The sequence below is a fragment of the Marmota flaviventris genome, chromosome 6 (genome assembly GCF_047511675.1).
Source record: "Marmota flaviventris isolate mMarFla1 chromosome 6, mMarFla1.hap1, whole genome shotgun sequence".
NCBI lineage: Eukaryota > Metazoa > Chordata > Mammalia > Rodentia > Sciuridae > Marmota > Marmota flaviventris.
Window position 1 is genome coordinate 150,869,846 of NC_092503.1, and position 21,155 is coordinate 150,891,000.

The 21,155-nt window shown below is 46.5% G+C and overlaps 1 protein-coding gene across 1 annotated transcript in view; it reads right to left on the bottom strand.

The window, feature by feature from the left end:
* Positions 1-21,155, bottom strand: part of Kif13a (kinesin family member 13A) — a 180,770-nt gene that overhangs the window by 111,847 nt on the left and 47,768 nt on the right. Inside the window, 1 exon segment of the mRNA XM_071613715.1 lies at positions 1,235-1,247. Within this exon segment, the coding sequence (XP_071469816.1) occupies positions 1,235-1,247 (13 nt within the window).

A 21,155-nucleotide genomic window follows, 5' to 3' on the forward strand; every position in this document is an offset into this window, starting at 1 on the left:
GGCATGCATCTATCAGAAATAAAGATATTCTCTAGGTTGCAAATTTCATGGATAATATTCCTATCAACTCAGGAAGAATTTATACTGGTCCCCAGACTTGGACAGCATGCCTGCCTGGTGCATACTTCTATAACAACATATTTCCTCTTTCTTAATGCATCTCAGAGCATTTGTTCAAGGCATACCTTCCTTGCTGGAGTTGAAAGACTTAATGCCAAAGATAATTCCCCTAAGTTGCCTTTAATAAGTACAAAGCATGAAATAGCATTTTAGTGGGTTTCCATAATCTAAGAGCTATAAACTGAATTTTCCTTCATAACCCAAGGGAAAGTAAGCCTTGCCTGTCTGGATCCCACGCCCTCACCCAGCACTCTTAGACTCTGACCACTCATCATGTGTAGGAATAGCCTGTCCTAATCTCATCTCCAGAACTATGGCCCTCATCAGCATCATGGGCTGGGCTCTGGTCACACTTCTTATTTTTGGTGCCAAGTGTCCTTCTGAAATTCAACAGAATGCTCACTGGCAACAAAATCAACCTTGAATCACTCAGATGCTGGTCACCTCTGAAGATATTAGCGATTCTTAGCAGGGCACAGAAAGGAAAGCCTGCCCCGTCAATATCACCATTAACACGCTCTCCTTCTGAGATGCTGTTTCTGTCCTTCTGCCTTCTGGTCCCCGCCCACTCACCCTGAGAATCTTGCTGACCCTCTGTCCTCATCAAAAAAACACAACAAGCACCTGAGAGGCCAGTCTGAGGACTAGGGCACTCCTGCCGAGAACGAATGTGTGGCGTAGACAGGCACTCCAGCTGGGCGCTATTATCAGCATGAGTTGTCTGCTCATGGCTTTAGTTTTAATTAGAATGCTATTTTTTTCTTCCTAAGAAGACAGGTAGGTAGCATATGTTGATTTTTGTTTTTGGAATTTTTGTTTGTTTGTTTGTTTATGTGTTTTGTTTTTTTGGAACTAGGGATTGAACCGAGGGGCACTTAACCACTGAGACACATCCTCAGTCCTTCTATATTTTATTTTGAGACAGGGTCTCACTAAGTTCCTTAGGTCTTAGGCTGGCCTTGAATGGGTGATCCTCTTGCCTCAGCTTTCAAAGGGATTACAGGAGGGCGCCACGGCACCAGGCTCTTACATGTGGGTTACTGCAATGAGTTAAAGACCCTACATTTCTGCACACTAAGCCAGTACACATGCCCAATTTCACATCCGAGCTTACCTTGGGAGGTTTCCTTAATGATGGAAAGAAAAAATTTCAGCGGCAGAGATACAGAGGGTGGTCAACACAGCAGCCACATCAGGGGAAACAATGAAAGAGAAAAAACAGAAGGTAAATTCAGCACCATGGTCACAGATCTGCAAAACACTCTACTTCCTGAGGCTCAGAGGCCCATCCAAACACATCCCTGCCTGAAGGAAAGGACTCTCGAATCTGCTCACAGACACAGCCTACGCGTCATGAACCTCCCCTGTCCTGGTTTAACAGAGCAGATCCAGACTGTTACTGGGACGCGTTTTTAATGATTCTAAGAAATGGCAATGGATGAGCATTGTATATTGTCCAAAACTTTTAAATCAGTTTTCACATTTAACATTTTTCTTAAAATTGGCATTGATATATATGCATTTTTTCCTTGACAAACTATTATATATTTTAAAAGCATGGTTCTAAATAATAATCTTCACTGATTTCAATTCTGAATAGAACAGAAACTTAAAAGCCAGTTATCCCCTTTCACCGTCAACAAGCACACACACACACACACACACACACACACACACACACACACTTTGTATAATGACCATTTTTCCCTGTTAATAACTCCAGAAGCACTGAAAGCACACCTGGAGGGAACTCAGATGAGGATCAGGTTTTCAAAGACACAGAATATTAGGTTGTCTTGCTTTGTAAGTATTTTCCTGTGTGCGAAACCAAGGAACTGGTTTTAGATTTCTAAGGTGGGGGTTCCTACGCCCGTTCTTGGCCCTCCGGATGTCATTCTTGGTCAACTGTGATCATCACCGTTCATAAACTGAAATGACTATTTCCCAGGGCTTTACTCCACCCTCAGAGGGACAGTGTCACAGGGACACAATAGATTTCCCAGGCAGAAGGCATGAGATAGAAAGGCATGGCACCTTTCCCCATCCTTGGGCTGGACAATTCTCGCAGAGCTCAGCAGCAGGGGAAATGCCCTCTGACCTCACAGTCAGGTGGACATCCTCCAGCTCTAAATGCAGAGAAAAAATCACAAAATTCCTATTGTGGCAGAGCTGAAAAGCCATTTTCTTGGAATTCCACGAGTTAGCCAAGAGGAAACAAGCCGTTGGGCCTTACATCATTATCTTGGACAAGCACAATGGGAACGCAATTTTTGTCTTCAGGTTTTTTTGGTCTAGAATAACTGGTATCCGGCAAGTCTCAACATATTTGTGTGTCTATCCCTTAAGACGAGATAAATATTTATAGATGTTGGAGTAAAAAATGCATGAGTGTTTTTAATTCTAAAAAGGTCAGGAATTTTCATTCTGTATACAAAGTCTGAGGTTTTGCCAAGAAAATTTCCTTAAGTGGAACACTGCTCTGGCAGGCAGTGTCTCAGAGCAGGTAGGATAATGAACACCTCACGCACTACACACTTTGTCCCCGGGATGGGGATTGAACCCAGGACCTTGTGCTTGTGAGTCAAATGCTCTACCACCAAGCTACACCCCAGCTTAGGCACTGTATTTTTGACTAGGACTTTTCTCAGTTTGCTTGCTTTATCTAACAAAGGAAGGAAATGTCACTTGGGTTACAACAAAGCAATCACCTGAAACGGCATGCACCATGTCAGTAAGACACAGTCGTTCCTAGGTATCTATAAGGGGTTGATACAAAATCCACAGCTGCTCAACTACTGTACACATACTGGTGTAATATCTGCATATAACCTATGTGCATCCTGTATAATTAAAATCATCTCTAGCTTTCCTAATATAATCTAAATGCTATGTAAATAGCTGTTATGCTGTATTATTTAGCAAATGATGACAAGATTAAAAAAAAAAAAGGCACACTTTTTTCCTTGAATATTTTTGATCTGTTGGTGGTTGAATCTGAGAATGCAGAACCCACAGGTGTGGAGGGCTGATTGTCTAGTTTCCTTTTAAGGTTTCCTGATAAACCGGAGGTGGGACAGGCTAACTAGATCCCCGGGAGCTCTCCAGAGTTCCTGTGTGTGTCCTTCACACTAGAGCCACACAGTACTTGCCACCAGCAGCCAGGAAGCAGGGCTGGTTGGCAGCCAGTATCGGCACATTGATCTTGTTAGCTGCCAATAAAAAAATTACCCTTTCTTCCCCGACATTCTAATAGGCTTTTTTCATTCTTCTTAGAAAACCTAATCCTATTTCAGCCTTCTAAGTAGTTTAAAAGGGTACTCCTTTCACGCCGAAAGCACAACATATGGTAATAACACCACAATTCTGCGATGGTCTTTTGTGTTTTAAGGACTGCTTATAACCAACGAGTGGGGGCTGGGTAGCAGGGAAAATGGAAACCGCGAGGCTCATCTGCTCTCCCCACACGCAGTCATCATTTCGTTTAGAACAAGGAGTCCCATTAAAGAAGAGAGAGCCGCGGAGGGCATCACAACTGTGCTTTGTTAACTGGCCCACCTTTCTTAAGATGTCAATCAGGTGATGAGCAGAAGTGGACTATGGTTCTAAGGCAGAACCATAGTCCACTACCCAAATCCCTGGAGGTTGAACGTCAATCTTTGGTAGTTGTGGAAAAAAAAATTTCCCAGTGTGAGTAGTACTGATAGCATAATCAAATACAGTTTGCTCTTCTTTGATAGAAACTCATGTGATATTATAATGTAAAAATGAAAGGTTTCAAGGTTTCACGTGTATGCAGGTAAACTATAAAAAGAACAGGAGGCCACTAGGAGGAGATGGTGCCAGTGCTCTGGGGCTTCTACATTTAGAAAATGAACCAAGTCCAGACAATCGAAAGAGGCTGAGCATTAGTTATTTAACCAGGAACGTTCCAACCAGGACAGTTCAAATAAGGCAACTCCTCCAACTTGAATCAAGCAAGTAATTCCTCTGCTCAGCCTCAAGTTCACCCTGCAAATGCTTTCCCCTCGTGTTTCTTTGGTAAAGCCCCAAGCCACTTCCTCTGTGGAGCCGCACAATTCATGAAGCATTATCTGCATAAGTAAACTCTTAAAAACGTTAATGTGCCCACGTTCACCTCTTAACAATATGGAAAAGGAAGAGATGCAGATGATTCATGTAAACACCTATGTGATTCCATACCATCGATATTAAATATAGTCATGTACCAGTGTGGCAGTTAAGTCCATGACAGACACACAGACAATGCTGGCCCCATAAGATAATGCTGCCCAGGAACACCACAGCTGCCTAGTTTGTGGAAGCACACTCTAAGGTGTTCAAACGAAAATGAGGCTACCAACGCCTCCCTCAGAACTTGGACCCTCTCAGCCTGTGCTCCTGCTGTGGAGTGCCCCTGCCTGGGTGTAGATTTAATGTTGTGGCCCTTTTCTGATGACATCAGTCAAAGCCACATCCCTATTGTTGAGAAACCTGTGTGGCTCTGTTGCGGAAGGAGGCAGTGTTTCCGCTAACCAACTATCTAGTGAACTAAGAAGAACATTCTTTCAAATAGACCTGAATGAATGACCCCAAGGCACAGGTGTGGTTGCTGACTCCTTAGCAAACATTTTACTGCCACTTGCTTGAAAAAGTGTAACTCCCGAGCCTTCTTGGCTGTCTGCTCTCATTCATTCTCCAAAAAGCCCTTGTTTTTAATTGCACAAACCTCTGGAAGGGGAAGTAGATTTTTCTGTGTATGCCAAAGAAATAAACTGAAAACAACTTGATATTTTCAAAGCCAGCCAAGTAATCTTGTTTGCAGGTCTCGGGATTTGGAGAGAAAACGAACAGATGTGGCTCTACCCTGACTGTGGCACTACTTGTGCAAGACACTGAAGCTCCTCCCCACTCCCAGGACAGGCGGGTTGATCTCTCTGCACCAGGTGTATTTACCACACAGCTCATGCAACTTGTATGCCCCTGACCCTCTTCTGTCCCCCCAGCTCTGCCTGACCCCTCAGACACCTCTTCAAGACCAGTTCAAGTCTCAACTCTGTCAATTCCTCAGCACTTGGCCCTCACTGCCTCTAACGCTCCAAGGTTCCTATGTCCCACAAAATAGCTTAGCGCCTGCTGGCACACACAGCTGGGGAGCCTTGTAGTCAAGTCTTCTGTATCTTTAAAATTTAAACCCCTTGAAAAACGAGGCCATGCTACACTGCTTTCATCACCCCATCCCCCACTCCATCTCACCCTCTCAGCACAAGAACTCAGAAATAATATTTTGCCTTAGAGAATTAAACGTAATCCAGATGTGGAATTTACTTAGATCACCACCAGGGCCCCACAATTTTGGGGCAAGACTGCCTTCACTTAGCAGATAGGACTTCAGAGGGACCATGGGTGCTGCTCAGAGGTCAATCATGTGCTTAGGATGCAGAACCAAAAAAATCTTCAGAAAGCACAGACAACCTCTCATGGTTTATTTATTTAAAAACAATATTCCTCTCGACCCGCATTTCATACAAAGTTGAAGTTCTATGGGATTTTAACAAAGGTCAACTAAAAAGTTCTGATGTCATTAAATTGGGAAATGCACTAAGCCCAATACGGGTTATTTGACGGCACAGCTTTCCATGCTGATGTATGTCTCTGATGTCACTGAGTAAATGCAGCATTTCAACAGCAGCATTTCCCAATATATTTGACCACAGACTTCTTTGAGAGGAACATCTTGGAGCATATTTTGGGAAACACTTCTCATTGATTTCAATGGAAAACAACCAAAAAGGCTTTCATGAATGCAATGAGATTTCAAGTCTCTGCCAAAAACATTTCCACCATCAAGATGTGTCAATTTTGCAATAGAAACAATAAAATTCTGAGATAAAATGATTAACAGCATGTTACAATTCTCACCAGGAGTGTTCTATTCAGATCAAGTTTTATAAATCAAGTTCATTATTTGAAAACTCTGATGATTCAAAAAAAATGTTTTGGAGGTATAATAGCTTGTAAACATAATAAAATAAAATTCCAATTTAAAAAATCGTTATATTTCCTTTCTGCACTTGCAGAATTTTTCTTTCTCCCTCTCCCCTGACCCTGCAGGACTAGCGATTGAATACAAATGCACTCTGCCTCTGAGCTGGATCTCTCGGCTTTTTAATTTCAGACAAGGTCTCACTAAGTTGCTGAGGCTAGCCTCAAACTTGCAATCCTCCCACTTCAGCCTCCTGAGTAGCTGGGATTACAGGTATGCACCAGTGAGCCTCGCTAGACTCAAGTTTCAATGATACAAAACATACCATCTCCACTGGCTAAACAGTGAAACCCACAGTAGTGACCCTCTACTTGGAACTGACCATAGCTCTAATGGTGTGTGTCAAATGCCTTACACAATTTTCATACAATAACTCTTGTGAAAGGAACCAACCAATCAGTAAGTCATCAACATTCCCTGCTCTCAGGATTCTCTCCACTGTGACAAGTAACTGTAAATATGCTTCTGGTAAAGGTGTTGGCTAATAGAAAAAGAAAATTAAATGTCAGCTTGAACCTAAAGTCTAAGATACAAAAAGTTCCTTTGTAATTGAGGTTTCATCATTTGATGAAGTGACAGGAGAATATTCAGGTAATAAACTGGGTTCTACCTTCAGTCTGGGAAGAATTCTGGCAAGGGCACCAGTGACCCAACCCGCTGGGCAAGCAGGCCAGGACACAGACAGGACAGGTGCACTTGGAGTACCTGCTCCTCTTCTGCTCTTCCCTGAGCCCTCTCTAGCATTCAGCAGACACTCAGCAAAATCCACCCAGTAAGCCAAATGACCCTCCATATCTTTACCTGAGGCACGGCCTTTTTGACTTTCACCTTATATACATTCCAGTTTCTTTTTTCCATCTCTGAATTCATGAAGGATTTTTAAATATCTTACAGTAAGACAACTGATGGCTGGGAGAGAGGGTCACGTGAAAATAAACACCTTCACAGCAATGGTCTGGAAGCCCTGAGGAGGGGTTACTTGTTTCTCAAGCCCTCCTCCTCATCCAGGCTCCGACCCTAATGGAGAAACCCCAACAGACACTGATTGCAAATATGAGCGCACAAAGGAGGACTTGCTGAACCTCTAATTCCTATAATTCCCCTTTCTGCCTAACTTCTGCATGACTGCAGGCTTCCTGAGGCTTCTCTCACCCTCTTACCGAATCACCCAAGACCAGTCCCTTTTACCAAAAAGTTACTCTGAACTCAGAACACCAAGGGCAGGCAGGAGCAGGAGCCAGAGGTAGATAGTCCCAGGACAAACTCTGGAACATCCTACAAGTTTTCCAAACCACAGATCTGGAGAATTACCGTGTCCTTATTCTTATGGAGAGGAGGCACTCAATAATTGAGGTCTTTCCTTCTCAGTAAGTTGACTTTCTTATTAAAATAATCCTGGATGGGCACTTGAACAGGCCTTGCGCTCACAGCAATTTAGCAACATAAAACTGCATGCTGTTCTGAAAAATGCAAAACAGAAAAACTGCCGCATTTTTTAAAAGCTCCATCCCTGCTCTCCCAGTTGGAGGAGAGCAAGATTTAGAAGCAACGTTGACATTGTGAGGCAGGTGAGGTCAGAGAACTGCCTGCATGTCAGTCTCTGCCACTCATGTTTTTATTTCAAATGAAGAGCAAGAAGGTCAGCCGAGCTGAGCCTGGGAGAAGAAGGGGGTGTGTTGGGCAGGGAAGGAGGCAGGGGTGTGCAGGGGCAGGAAGGACTGAGTCAGGATCCTGGGAGTCGTGGCTAATAAGCCAGTCACTGCCACCTCCTGAAGCTGAAAGTGGGGCCACAGGGTTGGGACTGATGGGCACAAAACTAGGCAGAAAGAGGGGTGAGGAAACCCGCTCTCAACCTAGACAAATCCGCCACACCACCTGGCCCCGCCCTCCTCGAAGCAGTCTGAGCGCTGGTGCCAGGCCACAGCTGTTTCTAGGCCAGAGACCTCTTCCAAGGCACTGGCCACTCTCTTACTTTCTTTTATGGGTACAATGTCACATGCTTTCGTTCCCCAGCATCTACTAAAGTGTCAGTCCCTGACTGGCTGGAATAAAAGGGAAAACAAAAATAAAAACTATCTACTACTGATTTTTCCAGAAGCACTGAGTTCAAGGACATTTCTAGTCTATAAAATGTTCAGGTCAGAAGTCAAATATCAAATACCTGTTACCGAATGCTTAAAAAAAAAAAATTAAATAATTTGTATTCGCTTTTTAAAACTACATTACTTGTAGTGATCCTTGTCAAAGAAGTGACATTTTCTCTCCTGAAAGTTTTTACTATTGCTGCCTGTAAGCTGAGGGAAAATACTCCAGAATAAAATTGCATTTCATTGTAATTAACTGGCTAACAAAAAAATTGCAATAAAATATAAACTTAGAAATAAATACTCATGAATAGACCATTGGTGTCACGTAATCATGTTTCTGCGGCTTCTATTTCCAAAATCAAAAAGGCTCCACAAAGCAAATGGAGTGTCACAATTCACACGATGTCCTTTTACGTGATCACTGTCCATCATAACTGCTTTTCTGCCTTTTCCCCAAACACTGCCCAGCAACCCTGGATCCTTCCTCCTGACTAACAATCCAGCCGACCCCAGCGGGAGCTCAGGGGCACAGGCAGGGAAGGCTGCGTGAAGCTTGCTCCAGGCCGCTTCTCACGCCTGCTCCTGAAGGCCATGCCTGCAGTTACCCATCCATGGAGCCACGAGCTCACACCAGGTGACCAAGACAAAATCAACAGAGGAACGCGGCTCTGGTGTGGTCTTCTTGTCCCATCTTCCAAAAAGTATCCTGTGTGAATCTTTCTCAGTGCTATAGCAGGGAGTTCCAAGTTTAGATTTAAAAATCTAGAATGCAGCACCTCTGTAGGTCACCCTCAGGACACAGTGTACCCACCCCAGCCTCGGCCACTGCTGGAGACCTGACTCCAGTTAATGTGCCTTTGGCTACCTGGTTCTAACTATGCAGTTTCAGTTTTATTTCCTAGATTAATTTGCGATTTATGTGAGATCTTATGTCTAACCATAAAACATGCTGCTGCATAACCATGGTGTAGAATTGTACAATGATGATACATTAGACTTTTCTGCATTAGGCAGAACCTCTTGAGACAGTTTCTTGAAAGCACTGATGGCTGCTGAACAACCTTAGGTCCCTGTTGACACCCACAAGTGGCCTTTCGTGATAGCCAGTCCAACACGGAGGTCACATGCAGGAACACAGAGGCCAGACTGCCCACTTCCATGCTCCTCACTCCCTGCATGACACAGCGTGACCTTGGACATGGCATGGAGCTGGCGGGAGGGTTACGTGAGCTGACACAGGGAAAGCATTTACAGACGTGAGAGTAATAGAGAGTAGGTGTCAGCCACCTACTTTACCTACAAACTCTGCCCAGAAAACCTCCTCTCCATCTGCACAGAAGCACCTGCTGCTGCAGGGCCCAAGACCCCTGACTCAGCAGCCCGCTTACTCTGTGCAGTACAGATGCCAACTGTGCAGAACCACCTAGTTTCAAGGTCATGGTAAGTCAATCACCAAGGCAGGAAACTGTGTCTCTCAGGAGGAGTGATGGCATGTCTTCCCCATTCCCTGTGAAGGAGCCTACCAAGGCCATGTCTGTGACCCAGGTCACGCTAGTGATGAGCACTCGTGGAAATACTGCTCTTTAGGTTAGGAAGTGTAAGAAAGCAAAATAGCAACCGTTTAAATCTAACCTACTGAGCAGCAGTGAAGGAGGGTGTTGTGGTTTAGATGTGAGGTGTCCCTCCAAGGCTCAGGAGTGAGACAATGCAAGAAAGCTTAGAGGTGAAACAATGTGCTACGAGAGCCTTAACCCAAGAGTGCATCAAGCCACTCGAATGGATTAACTGGGTGGTGACTGAAGGCAGGTGGGGGTGGCTGGAGGAGGTGGGTCACTGGGGGTGACCCTTTGGAGTTTATATGTTGTCCCTAGTGAATGAGCTTCTCTCTCTCCCCTTCCTGGTGGCCCTGTCCTCAGCTGCTTTCCTCCACCAGACCCTTCCACCATCACGTTCTGCCTCATTTGGGCCCAGAGCAAGGGAGCCATCTATAGACTGAGACCTCTGAAACCAAGAGCCCCAAAGCAGCCTTTCCTCCTCTAAAATTATTCTCGTCAGGTCTTTTGGTCACAGAGGGACCTACAGATCCATTCAAAATTACACCCACCCGTGCTGCCAGGGGAAAAAAGAATGGATTAGGAACAGAGGGGCTACCTCGTTTTGAACCCTCACGGGTGTATGATCTCCCTAGGGTGCCCACCACCTTGCAGAGCTAACTCCACGAGGCAAGTCTGAAGTGTGGCTAAAAGGGCCAGTACTAGAATGGGCCAGATCAACCTCCAATGGGAAAAAAAGGATTTTAAAAAATAATAAATAAAAATAAGAAAGATTGACTTGGCAGGGAAAAAAAAAGGAAAAGAAAAAAGTTTCCACGGGTGGACACTGAACCCATGACCTCAGGGGGCCGACGGTGGGATCTACGATACTGTCCCCGAGCCCAACAGAGCCTGTGCGGTCCCCGTGGCACCAGGACACCTTCCCCGCGTACTCGTGCATCTCTGAGGAGAACAGAACTAAGGCTGCTGAGTATATTCTGTCCATTACACCTGGCTCCTCCGGCCCGGCCTGATCCATCAGTGCTCATCCCAAAGCCAGGACGGCAACCTGGCCTGGGGTCTTCTGAGCTGTTCCCTTAGCTCCAGAGCCCACTTTGCAACCAGTGAGCTCTTGGAAATGCTTCCTCCCATTCCCAGGTTTAAAACCCTGCAACCACCTTATTACACTTGGAATAGCAACCAAATTCCTGACTGTGTCAGCAGGACATGGCAAATGCTATTCCTCCTGCCACCTGCTCCCACCCACGTAAGCCTCTCTCCTACCTTGCAGCCCTCCCACACGCTGCTCTCTTCCAGAGCCCCCAACACAGCCCCCTGGCCCTTCCTGCCCTGCAGAGTGGCTCCTCCCCAGGGGCCTCTTCCCATGACTCATGACCCCTGCTGGCAGCCTTTGCCATGGCACCCTGGCGCTAAGTCTCTTTGCCCACTGTACAGCAAGCCTCGTCAGGGCAATGCCTGGGCCTGCTTCTCTCTGCCCTCTACCCCTTGCCACGCGGGAAGCATCTGGCCTGGTTAGGGCCCCACAACTCTCTGGTTACGAGTGCCCTGCAGGCAGAGGCTGGATCACACCGGCTCTGGGTTCTCTCCTGCTGGGTCTGGCTCAGGGCTTGGTGTGCAGCAGAGGATAAATGTTTGCTGGATAAATAAACACATGCATAAAAAGAATCTTGGAACTGCATGCCAAAGGATGTAGGCAGTCCACATGGCTACTTATCACAAGCCATACTTGAAGGGCAGCCTATTTTTATATAAATAACAGGTCCATTTATTTTACCACTACTGAAAACTGTTTGCTTTGTTTTACTGCCAATCCGAGAGTCTTTTAAGAAGGACACATTTACCATCTTGTTCACTGGGTCACTGGACAGCTCTTAAAGCAGCAGGTAGCGAAGGGGGTAAGCCAATTCTTAATTCTGGGCCTCAGTGACTGCATGATCCTGTTCTGGGTCTGTACTCCTACAGCAGAGGCGGCCCCCAGAAGAAAGCATTTGCAGCAAGGGCCTATGCACAGGCTCTCTCTGCCTGGACCCCCTTCCCCCAACTCACCCAGGGGACAACCTTCCCATGAGCTCTCCCTCCCTGTCACTCAGTCTCATGTTACCCTGCTTTATTTTCTTCGCAGCACCTTTCAGGATTTTAAGCCCTCCCGTTTTTCTTTCTTTTTTTAGGGGGTGGGGTACTGGTGATTGAACTCAGGGGCACTCCCCACATCCCCAGCCCTATTTTGTATTTTATTTAGAGACAGGGTCTCACTGAGTTGCTTAGAACCTTGCTGTGGCTGAGGCTGGCTTTGAACTCACAATCCTCCTGCCTCGGCCTCCTGAGCCGCTGGGTTTACAGGCATATGCCATGCGCCCGACTTCCGTTTCTTTATTTGCCTAACTCCAGATCTTCTCCGCTGGACCTGATAGTCACAAGGTCTCTGGAAGAGGAGCCTTGTCCGCTTGTGCCCTGTTCCGTTCCCAGTGCTGAAAACACCAGCAGACACTGGAGCTTCCTAATAGATGCCTGCTCCGTGGAGGGATGGAGTCCTTGGCTCACATCACCAGGTCACCAGTAATGTCTGAGGCAACACGGCCAGTTCCCTGAGTTCGCTGCTCCTTAGGGTTTGTTTGAACACCAACCAAACCTATGTGCAGCACTGTGCTTTCCCAAAATGCTTGATCAGTGAGAACACCGACACACACAGCCGGAAAGGCAGGGCCTCCCTAAGGGCACAGCACCATCATCTTCTCCAGCAGCCGCCAGCCCTGGCCGCCCTCTCAGGAAAGGATCTCGGTGTGCTGAAACAAGGATGCGAGAGGACTTTGAAAGTTATGTCCATGGCTCACATTCAGTTTCCAATTTCCAAACTTCCAAAGGGCACATATAGGTTTCACAAACCACTGAGAATAGTAATGGCTCCCTTTCCCAAAGACCTTAACCCTCCTGTACCCAGAAGTCAGAAAGCCTCTGAGCACCTAAAGATGTCCCACAGCCCTGGGTTGGCCAGGTCCCCCATTCCTAGTGCCCTGATCACTGCTCTGTGCCCCAACTTGACCTCCCCCATTGTCTAGTGTTCCTGCACATACAGCCCACAGGGCAGCCGACCGGCCAGGCCGGGCCGGGAGGGGGCAGCAGCAGAGGTGCCTCCCCAGTCCCACGCTGTGTGACAGCAGAGGCAAGCAGTCCCAACCTGAGCTCCAGCAGCCTCAGCTTGAATGGTTAAGGACCAAGGTCTGAAAGTCCAAACTTCAGTTATCTAGAAAATTAACTTAGAATACTCTGGGGGCGGGGGATGGGGCTGGTATACCTGGTAGGGAGAGGAAAAAAATTTTTTTTGTTGGAATAGGAATCATTTTAGATAAAGATGCCTGACAATTTTCAACTCCTCAAGAATGAGTTTCTCTGGTTGATGTTTTAGTATTTAGCTGAAAAAGATGTAATTATATGTAGATTCCACTTCAGGCTCAGTCTCTATGATAGGAGAGAACGTGCAGGAGTGACTAACGTCCTCCTTCTTCACCACACTCTCATTTAAAAGAAAAATACTGGGGAGGGAGGGAGGTAGAGAGTGAGAGAGCGAGAAAGAAGGAAGAAAGGAAGGAAAGAAAGATGCTATTTAGCATAAACTTTCTAAATCAAAAGTGAACCAAAAATAAGTCTGCCCCTAAGGTTCACAGGGTCCATCAAGATAAGTGGGCACATCTTAAGGTGCTAGAGAAGTTCCACTGCACTCTTGAAGCCAAGGTAGAGGGGACCACTGGGGTTGTGGGAACTAGTCAAATGGTGCCTTTTCCAGAGTGATCTCAGAGGGTTATCTGAGATGGTGTGCACAGGCTCTGAGCAGTCCTGCATGAAATAAACTCATTTTATTTATTTTCCCCATCTGGTAAACATGAACATCCAGTTCAAGGGCACACAAGCTGAACAAATTTCAATAATAACCAGCTAACACAGGAAAATACACCTTGGGTCTTAACTTTATAGAGGAGGAAAAACATACTCAAAGACCCACTTTTTAAAATGTCAGAGGACAATGACCTTAACAATGATGCAAGTGACTTTCAGTGCAACCTTTCCAGAAGAGTTTTCTAAATTTGAAAATAAATGCAAACAGCTGACTTTTTTTTTTTTTTTTTTATTAGTTCTGTAGTCATTTCCATAAGAGTATTTTTAAATGAGACAAGGGGCGTGCCCTCTGCCGACTCCCTCCTGAGGACACAATGGAACAGAACATCTGCCAATAACTGGGCAGAAACAAGGTGGGTGGGAAGAGGGCGAGGCCCTGGGAAAGCCTGAGCAGGAAGAAGGAGGCTCCGGGCGTCTTCCTGTGATCTCAGACCAGCCTGCCTCCAGCCACCTCATCTGGGGTTCCAGGCTGGCCCCCATCTCACTAGCACTCAGGGTGGGTGTGGGGGGGGGATTAAACCCAGAAGGAAGGATCACGTGGACGGCTCATCCCTGCAATTCTGCAGAGAACAGGGCTTCATCTCCACACCTGGGACTGCGGGTCACGAGCTCGCCCTCTCCCGGGAAATCCTGACCCGTGCATCCTCTGGAAGGTCTCCAGAGACGGGCAGGTCCAGTATTTCCACCAGGGAACGCGCACCACCAGGAAAGTCCAGCCCGACGTGAGGGCTTCGGCCACAGGAGTCGACGACATTGAGACCCTAAATGGCAGCTGACCTGCAGAATCTGGGCTCCAAGCTGTTCTCCAAAAGCTAATGGAAAAGCAAACCCAGGGCAAGGCAATAAAACCGTGATGGTGCGGACACCTGGACGCTTCTCAGCAGGCCAGGAAGGTGCGCTGCGGTTCCACACCCCAACTCCGAGGGACCCCGACAGCCGACGCAGAAGGCAGCAGCAAGTCCCTGGATGGCACGGCCAGCGCGATGCCATTTATGCAAGCTTCTGCCAAAAAGGGCAAAGCTAAAAATAAACTGCCTGGGGTGCACGGCTGAATGTGAAAGCGGTTCATAAAAACGGAGGAACATGCGCACTGAAGTCAGGGAGGCACTGGGGGCGGCTCTGGGGGTCCGCCCCTCTGCCCAAGTGCGGGGTCAGCTGCTTCAGCCGGGCGCAGGCTGCCGGCCCCTCATGTCCACTGCTGTTCTTCATCCGCACATGTTTTACACACTTTTATGTAGGATGCATTTTGGAATTTTAAAAAGCAAACAGCCTCTCCCCAAAGCTTAAAGAAAAACAGAATTAAAAAATAAAAGTGGATGAGCCGGGAAACTTCAACGAGAAGGGACTCATCCACCCAGGTAAGGTCAAGTTGGCCCCTGGAATTCAATAAGTCTTCTTAATTAAAACAGGAAATTCCATCACATCCCTGTTCCCAAGCCCTGAACTTGCCAGGCATGAATCTCTCTCTCTCTTTGTGGTTGGCAGTCTAGGTCTTTTCCTGTGTGTGGAAAGACAGGCGTTGGTGACCGGGGGTGACCCTCCTCACAATTACTGCACTAAGAAACACAGATTTTCATATGAACCACCTACACAAGTGATAAGTGCAGCAGCCACACCACAAGCTGGCCTCTGCAGGAAGGCTCTCTGCACCTTCCCAGCTCCCTCTGGCCTGGTGACCAGTGTCTGCTGGGGCAGAGTGGGAAGGACTTCTTATCTCAAGACTCAACTCTCAAAAACTTTTCCCCCAAGACTGTCCAGCCTAGGACCCCAGGAGGATAACAACCAGAGTTCACACATTCTGGCCTCTCGGGTCAGGTCTGTGTCTCAACCCTGCTCAGCATACCTATCAGGATCCGATACACAGAGGTGCTGGAAAATCTTTCAGGGTACAATTCTAGAATTTTAAAATAACTTAACACTTTTCGTGATCTCAGGGTTACTAAATACATGTATGTTGAAACTGTAAAATATCATGGCTGGAGGTGATAATGACACATTTTGAGATGGGATTTACTAACATGCTTAGAAAAGTCACATACACAGGTACCAGCAAGGTGGATTCTTGATCTGGAATGTTTTCCTGACAACAGTTAACCATCCTAGGTAGAGTTCCTTACAACTTGGGGAATTCCTGAACAGCTTCTAGTCTTGAACTTGAGATAGGTAGAGCTGCTACAGGCCTGTGTGATATGATATGCTGTTAACTAAAGGTCACTGCATTGCTGTGCTTTATGTCCCTTCTCTAACTTAAAAGTTGAAGTGGATTAATTGATAAAACTATTTTTGCAAGTATATTCCACAGATTTTTTTTTTTTTTTTTAGTTTAGTAATAGGTCTTAGCAGTAAAATAAAATATCTATAGACAATAAATAAGATCTCTACCAAGGGCAGCCCCTCCTAAATGAAGCCTGCACTGAGGGTGGATTCCACAGCCCTTTTAAGCCCAGCTCTTCTTTACAAACACAATGGAACCAGGGTCCTGGCAAGGGCAGCACCTGAGCTGTGAAGTGGATGGGGCCAGGCAGGACTGGGGAAGACTCAAAAGAAGGATGCTAGGAAGCAAAGCCCCCTCCGTACCTAGGAACCCACTCAGCACAATTAGTACTACATCCCAGGCACTTCCCCGCCTCTTCTTGCTGGTTGTAACTGGACATGAAACAAAAGCTCAGCTGGGTTCAAAGGTGACCGCAACAAATTCCTACAAAACATAGGTTAGCTGGTTCCCCTACGTGGTAGAATCTCTAAGACAAGATTAATGGAGATGCTAAGGCCACTTATCACCTTTATATACAAGCTCCACATCTGATTCAAATTAAGTTCACTCCTCCTTGAATACCCTCCAGATGAGAATAAAAAAAAAAAAAAAAAAAATCAACAAATGCTTCAGGTCCATCCCTCGGTACCTGGGGAAGAACCTCCACGGTGGAGGGTGGCAGGTGACAGAGCCAGGGCAGGGCCCAAGCGGCCTGAGGATGAGCTGATGGGGGGCGGGCAGGTGAAAGAGGCACCCGGGGGGAAATCCGAGGCTCCCATGGGGCCAGAGGAGAAGAGCCCCACCTTAGGGACGCTGCGGGTGGGGCTGGTTTGCTGGAGGACAAGAGGACACTGGTGGTGGACACTGAGATGCCCTTAAGACTCCCTCGTGAAGCGAGCGAGCTGCAGCCAGGGACCCAGGAGTCCGCAAGACTGAAGGTCCTGGCAAACACGTTCTCCGTCTCCTGTGGGCAGGCTGGTCCGCCAGGTAAAGGAAGTGAGTACCGTGGCTTCTCAGCCGTCAGTGAGAAGACGACATCACTGTGTCTTTCACAAGAGAAAGCACAGGATTCCCTGGACGCTCGGCTAGCAGAACACACAAAGTCCCGTGGGCGGGAGCAGGTAACCAACAGTAATTGTGTGTGCACGCGTGCAGTTCTCAATTAAGGAACACTTAACTAAGGAATGTGTTTGATTGGCAGCAGTCATTCACAGAGAATGGATGGTCAGAACAGTGACAAAGGCCAACAGTGTCCCCTGTTGGGAGGATCTGTCAGGAGCAAGGAGACACTAAACTGTGACACCTGGAAATTAGTTACTAATGAGGAGGATACTTGGCTGGAGGGAGGTGAATCAGAAAGAGAAGCTGTTTAATAGCACAAATGGCTACATGTACTAAAGATGCCGTTTATTCTTATCCTGTCCCTAACCCCTAGGAGGAGCGGCTCTGCCCCAGCCCAGAGCAGGCTTCTTTGTGTCATCCTTGTGTAAAGGGCTCATCTACGATGGAGATGTCAGAATCCAATACGTAATGAAAGCGGTCGTCATGTCTAAGTCACTATCAATTCTGAAAAGAAAATGTTCATCTTTTGTTAAAACACAAGACTGCTGGAAAAAAAAAAAAAAATCCCAGTTTTTGTGAAGTTCCAAAATTTATTTCCTGGTGCATTTCTTAGGACCCACTTAGAAGGTTTTCCTGGTATTCAGAACAGCTTCGCTAGCTGCTGCTTGGCTGGGAGGTGTCCCCAGTTACAAACTCACTGAAAAAGAAGAGAGCTAAGGAGGAGACTCAGGGGCCAGGGTGTAGCTCAGTGGTACAGTGCTGGCCTATCAAGAGCAAGGCCCGGGGTGGATCCCCCCCAGAGAAGGGGGAGGAGGGACAGGACAGTGAGGAGGGGGGGGAGGAGACTGAAACTTTGATGAAAAAATGACTTAGAGTTTAATTACATGGAGAATGCTTAATTAGGGTATATTAATATGATTTTAAAAATTACGGTCAGTATCTAAAAGTACCTTAAGATGTAATCAGAATTCAGTGATCCCACTTTCAGGAATACACTCCAAAGAACTGATAGCAGGGACTTGAACAAATATTTGTATACTCATGCTCATAGAAGCATTACTGACAATAGCCCAAAGGTGGACATAACCCAAGAGTCCATCAATGGACGAATGATAAACGAAATAGGGGTATATGCACACAGTGGAATGTTATTCAGCCACGAAAAGGAAGGAAATTCTGATACATGCTACAAAATGAATGAATCTCAAAAACAGAGTAAGTGGGTTGAATGAGGTCGATAATGGAAGAGACGACGAATGAGATCACTTCCAGTTTTTATGCCCCTCTGTGCAGTTACCTACGCTATGATCAATGAGCTAGAAAGAGTAAATTTGTCTGAAGCTCAGACACTGAGAGCCATGTTCACTAAGGCTGAAAAAAGAAAGCCTGGGTCTCACACAAGACATTATGAAAATTTCAGAGGAAAAAGGTATACAATTTGGCTCTGTGGAGAACCTTCCTCAGATGGCAGCTGATGATGGAGAAGAGTATATAACTGAACAACCGAGCCAGAATTCCAAGACCTAAGTGAGAAGACCCAGAACTTAAGCAGATTCTCAGTAAGATCCCAGCCGAGACCCATGCCAGAGCGGTTTCTGCAGACGAGCAAGGATACAAAGAGTGCAGTTTAAGAGACCTTCTTGATACAGTGAATAATGTTGTCAAGAACCAGCAATGCCGATCCGCAGGGCCCCTGAACACCAAAGGGAAGACTCTAGTGTATTCCAAAACTTTCAGCAATACTCTGAAAATGTATGTTAACGACATCAAGGCAATTCATCACCCGCTGCGATACTTCAGACCTTCAAGACTGTGGCCTGAAAGTCAAATACCTTAAGATACGTACGTCTCAGTGGCAGAATTAAACTGCCTCCGTCTCTCCGTTTCAAAGTTTGACTGTGTTAATTATCAGTCCCTCCCGAAGGGACCCAATTCAGGATGCTGGATGGGGGTTTGCCATCTCACACCTTAAAATTTTTGCAAAATGTAGCTTCATCATAATCTCACACTGAAGATTTTGCATCACTTTTGGTACTATCATTCTTTGAAGAATTGTAAGCAAAAAGAATTTGCACCTCAATGTGTCGTTAGATAATTCCTTAAAAGAACTGTAAACAATGAGGTTTGTTTCTGGCATTTTAACTTGAAAGTGATATGCTGCGAGATGATATATTGAATAATATTTGGTGGCAGCTATTCAATAAATAAACATTTCTTTACTTGAAAAAAGGTGTGTGTGTGTGTATCAGAAGACCAAGATGATTAACTTGATGTAACATCTAAAAAACTTCTAACAAGAATTTATTAGCAGTATCTAACAATAAAGCAATAAGAAGTCCTTTTAAAAAAAGTGAAATAAATCAGACACAAAAGAGCAAATATGTAAGATGCCACTTACATGAAGACTACGAGGAATCAAATCCATGGAGACAAATCCACAGGAGACCAGAGGCTACCCTGCACCAGGGGGGGAGTGGTGGGGTTGTTATGGAGTGAGTACAGAGCTTTCTGTTTGAAATGACAAAAGAAGTGCTTAAAATGGACAGTGGCCATGTTTCCACACTGTCCATTAGGTACTGAATACCACCGAATTGTACACTTAAAAAATAAGTTTAAATGATAAATTTTGTTGTATATATTTTACCACAATAAAAATTCTGGTCAGGGAAGAGCAAATTCCCTGCTTCCCTGGTTACTGTCACCGAGGCGGAGTGAGAGCGAGACGGCTCCTGGAGCCATCAGGATGGGGAGGACACAGGAGGCTGGCCCAGGAGGACACAGGAGGCTGGCCCAGGAGGACACAGGAGGCTGGCCCAGGAGGACACAGGAGGCTGGCCAAGCAGAGGCTCCTGGCCCGACAAGCAGCTGGCACCTGCAGGCCAGGAAGGGGGCTCCCACATCCTGGGTCCCCACAGCCAGCCCAAGACACCCCGAGAATCGGCTGGCAGGCCCGACGACCCCCGGGCCCCTGCAACCCTCACATGACGTGAGAGAGGCAGCAGAGTCACCCTGTCGGGTGCAGTGGGCAGAAGTGCAGGCTGCCAGAGCTAACCTCAAGTCCAAAGTGCTCAGAATCTGAAGCTTTTTGAGTGCTAACCCGATGTTACAGGTGTGAAATCTATATCATGAAACCTTGCTTCACGCACAAATCGAACATAATGTGTAGAATAAGCTTCGGGACATAAGGGCCATCTCTATATGAAATATAAATTTATTCTGTGTTTCGACCTGGGTCCCATTCCCAAGATAGCTCATCACGTATGCAAATATTCCAAGATCCAAAAACTTGAAAACCAGAAACGCTTCTGATCTCAAGCGTTTCAGACAAGGGATGCTCAACTTGCAATGAGAGTCGGGATCTCCTGCAGAAGTGTGTGCTTCTACCTGTGGGTTTGGTTCAGCAAGGGGAAATGAACCCAAGTGTGCGAGCCACTCACCTCCCTCAGACTTGGCTCAGTCTCCTTGGATGGAACTGAAAAGAACCCCTGTCCTGGAGGTATATGCTCCACTGCTGAAGCATTTTGTGTGAGCAAATATTTGGAGCTTCTCGTTTTCCAAAATGTTCAAAACACTCTGATGCTGTCTCAGATGAAGTGTAAGGAGATCTTTCCACACCAGTCAGAGCAGATCACAGGGAGGCCTGGGGTGGTGGCGGTGGGTCCGCACAGCTGCAGAGCCTGGGAACACCGGTTTGCCAGCTGCCAGGGGCTGCCACCAAAGGCCACAGGAGCAAGAGTCAGCTCCACTCCAGTGATGGAGGGAAAAAGGAACTGAAAGTCCCTCTTGTTCTGCGCTATCTCGAATGCTACGTGTAGATGACAAAGTCGTGACAGGCCTCACCATAAATACCCTCTGCCTGCATCTCTGTACTGCACTGTGCAAGAAATCCTGACGTCAGAACAGCACAAAGTAAGACACTGTGTTTTCTGGCTCTGAGCCAGGTCACGTGTGCTCAGTGTCATAACCATCCAAAAATCCATCATGCTTAAAAGGATGATCGAAAAACACAGGAGAGGTCCCGTGGAGCCCTAAGCTTCAACTTCAGAATGACAGGAGCCCTGCCGGTCACCCAAATGTGAACTCAGACTGATACACAAGGGAAATGCTGACAGGGACTTCAACGTCACATCGCAGACGCTGTAAAT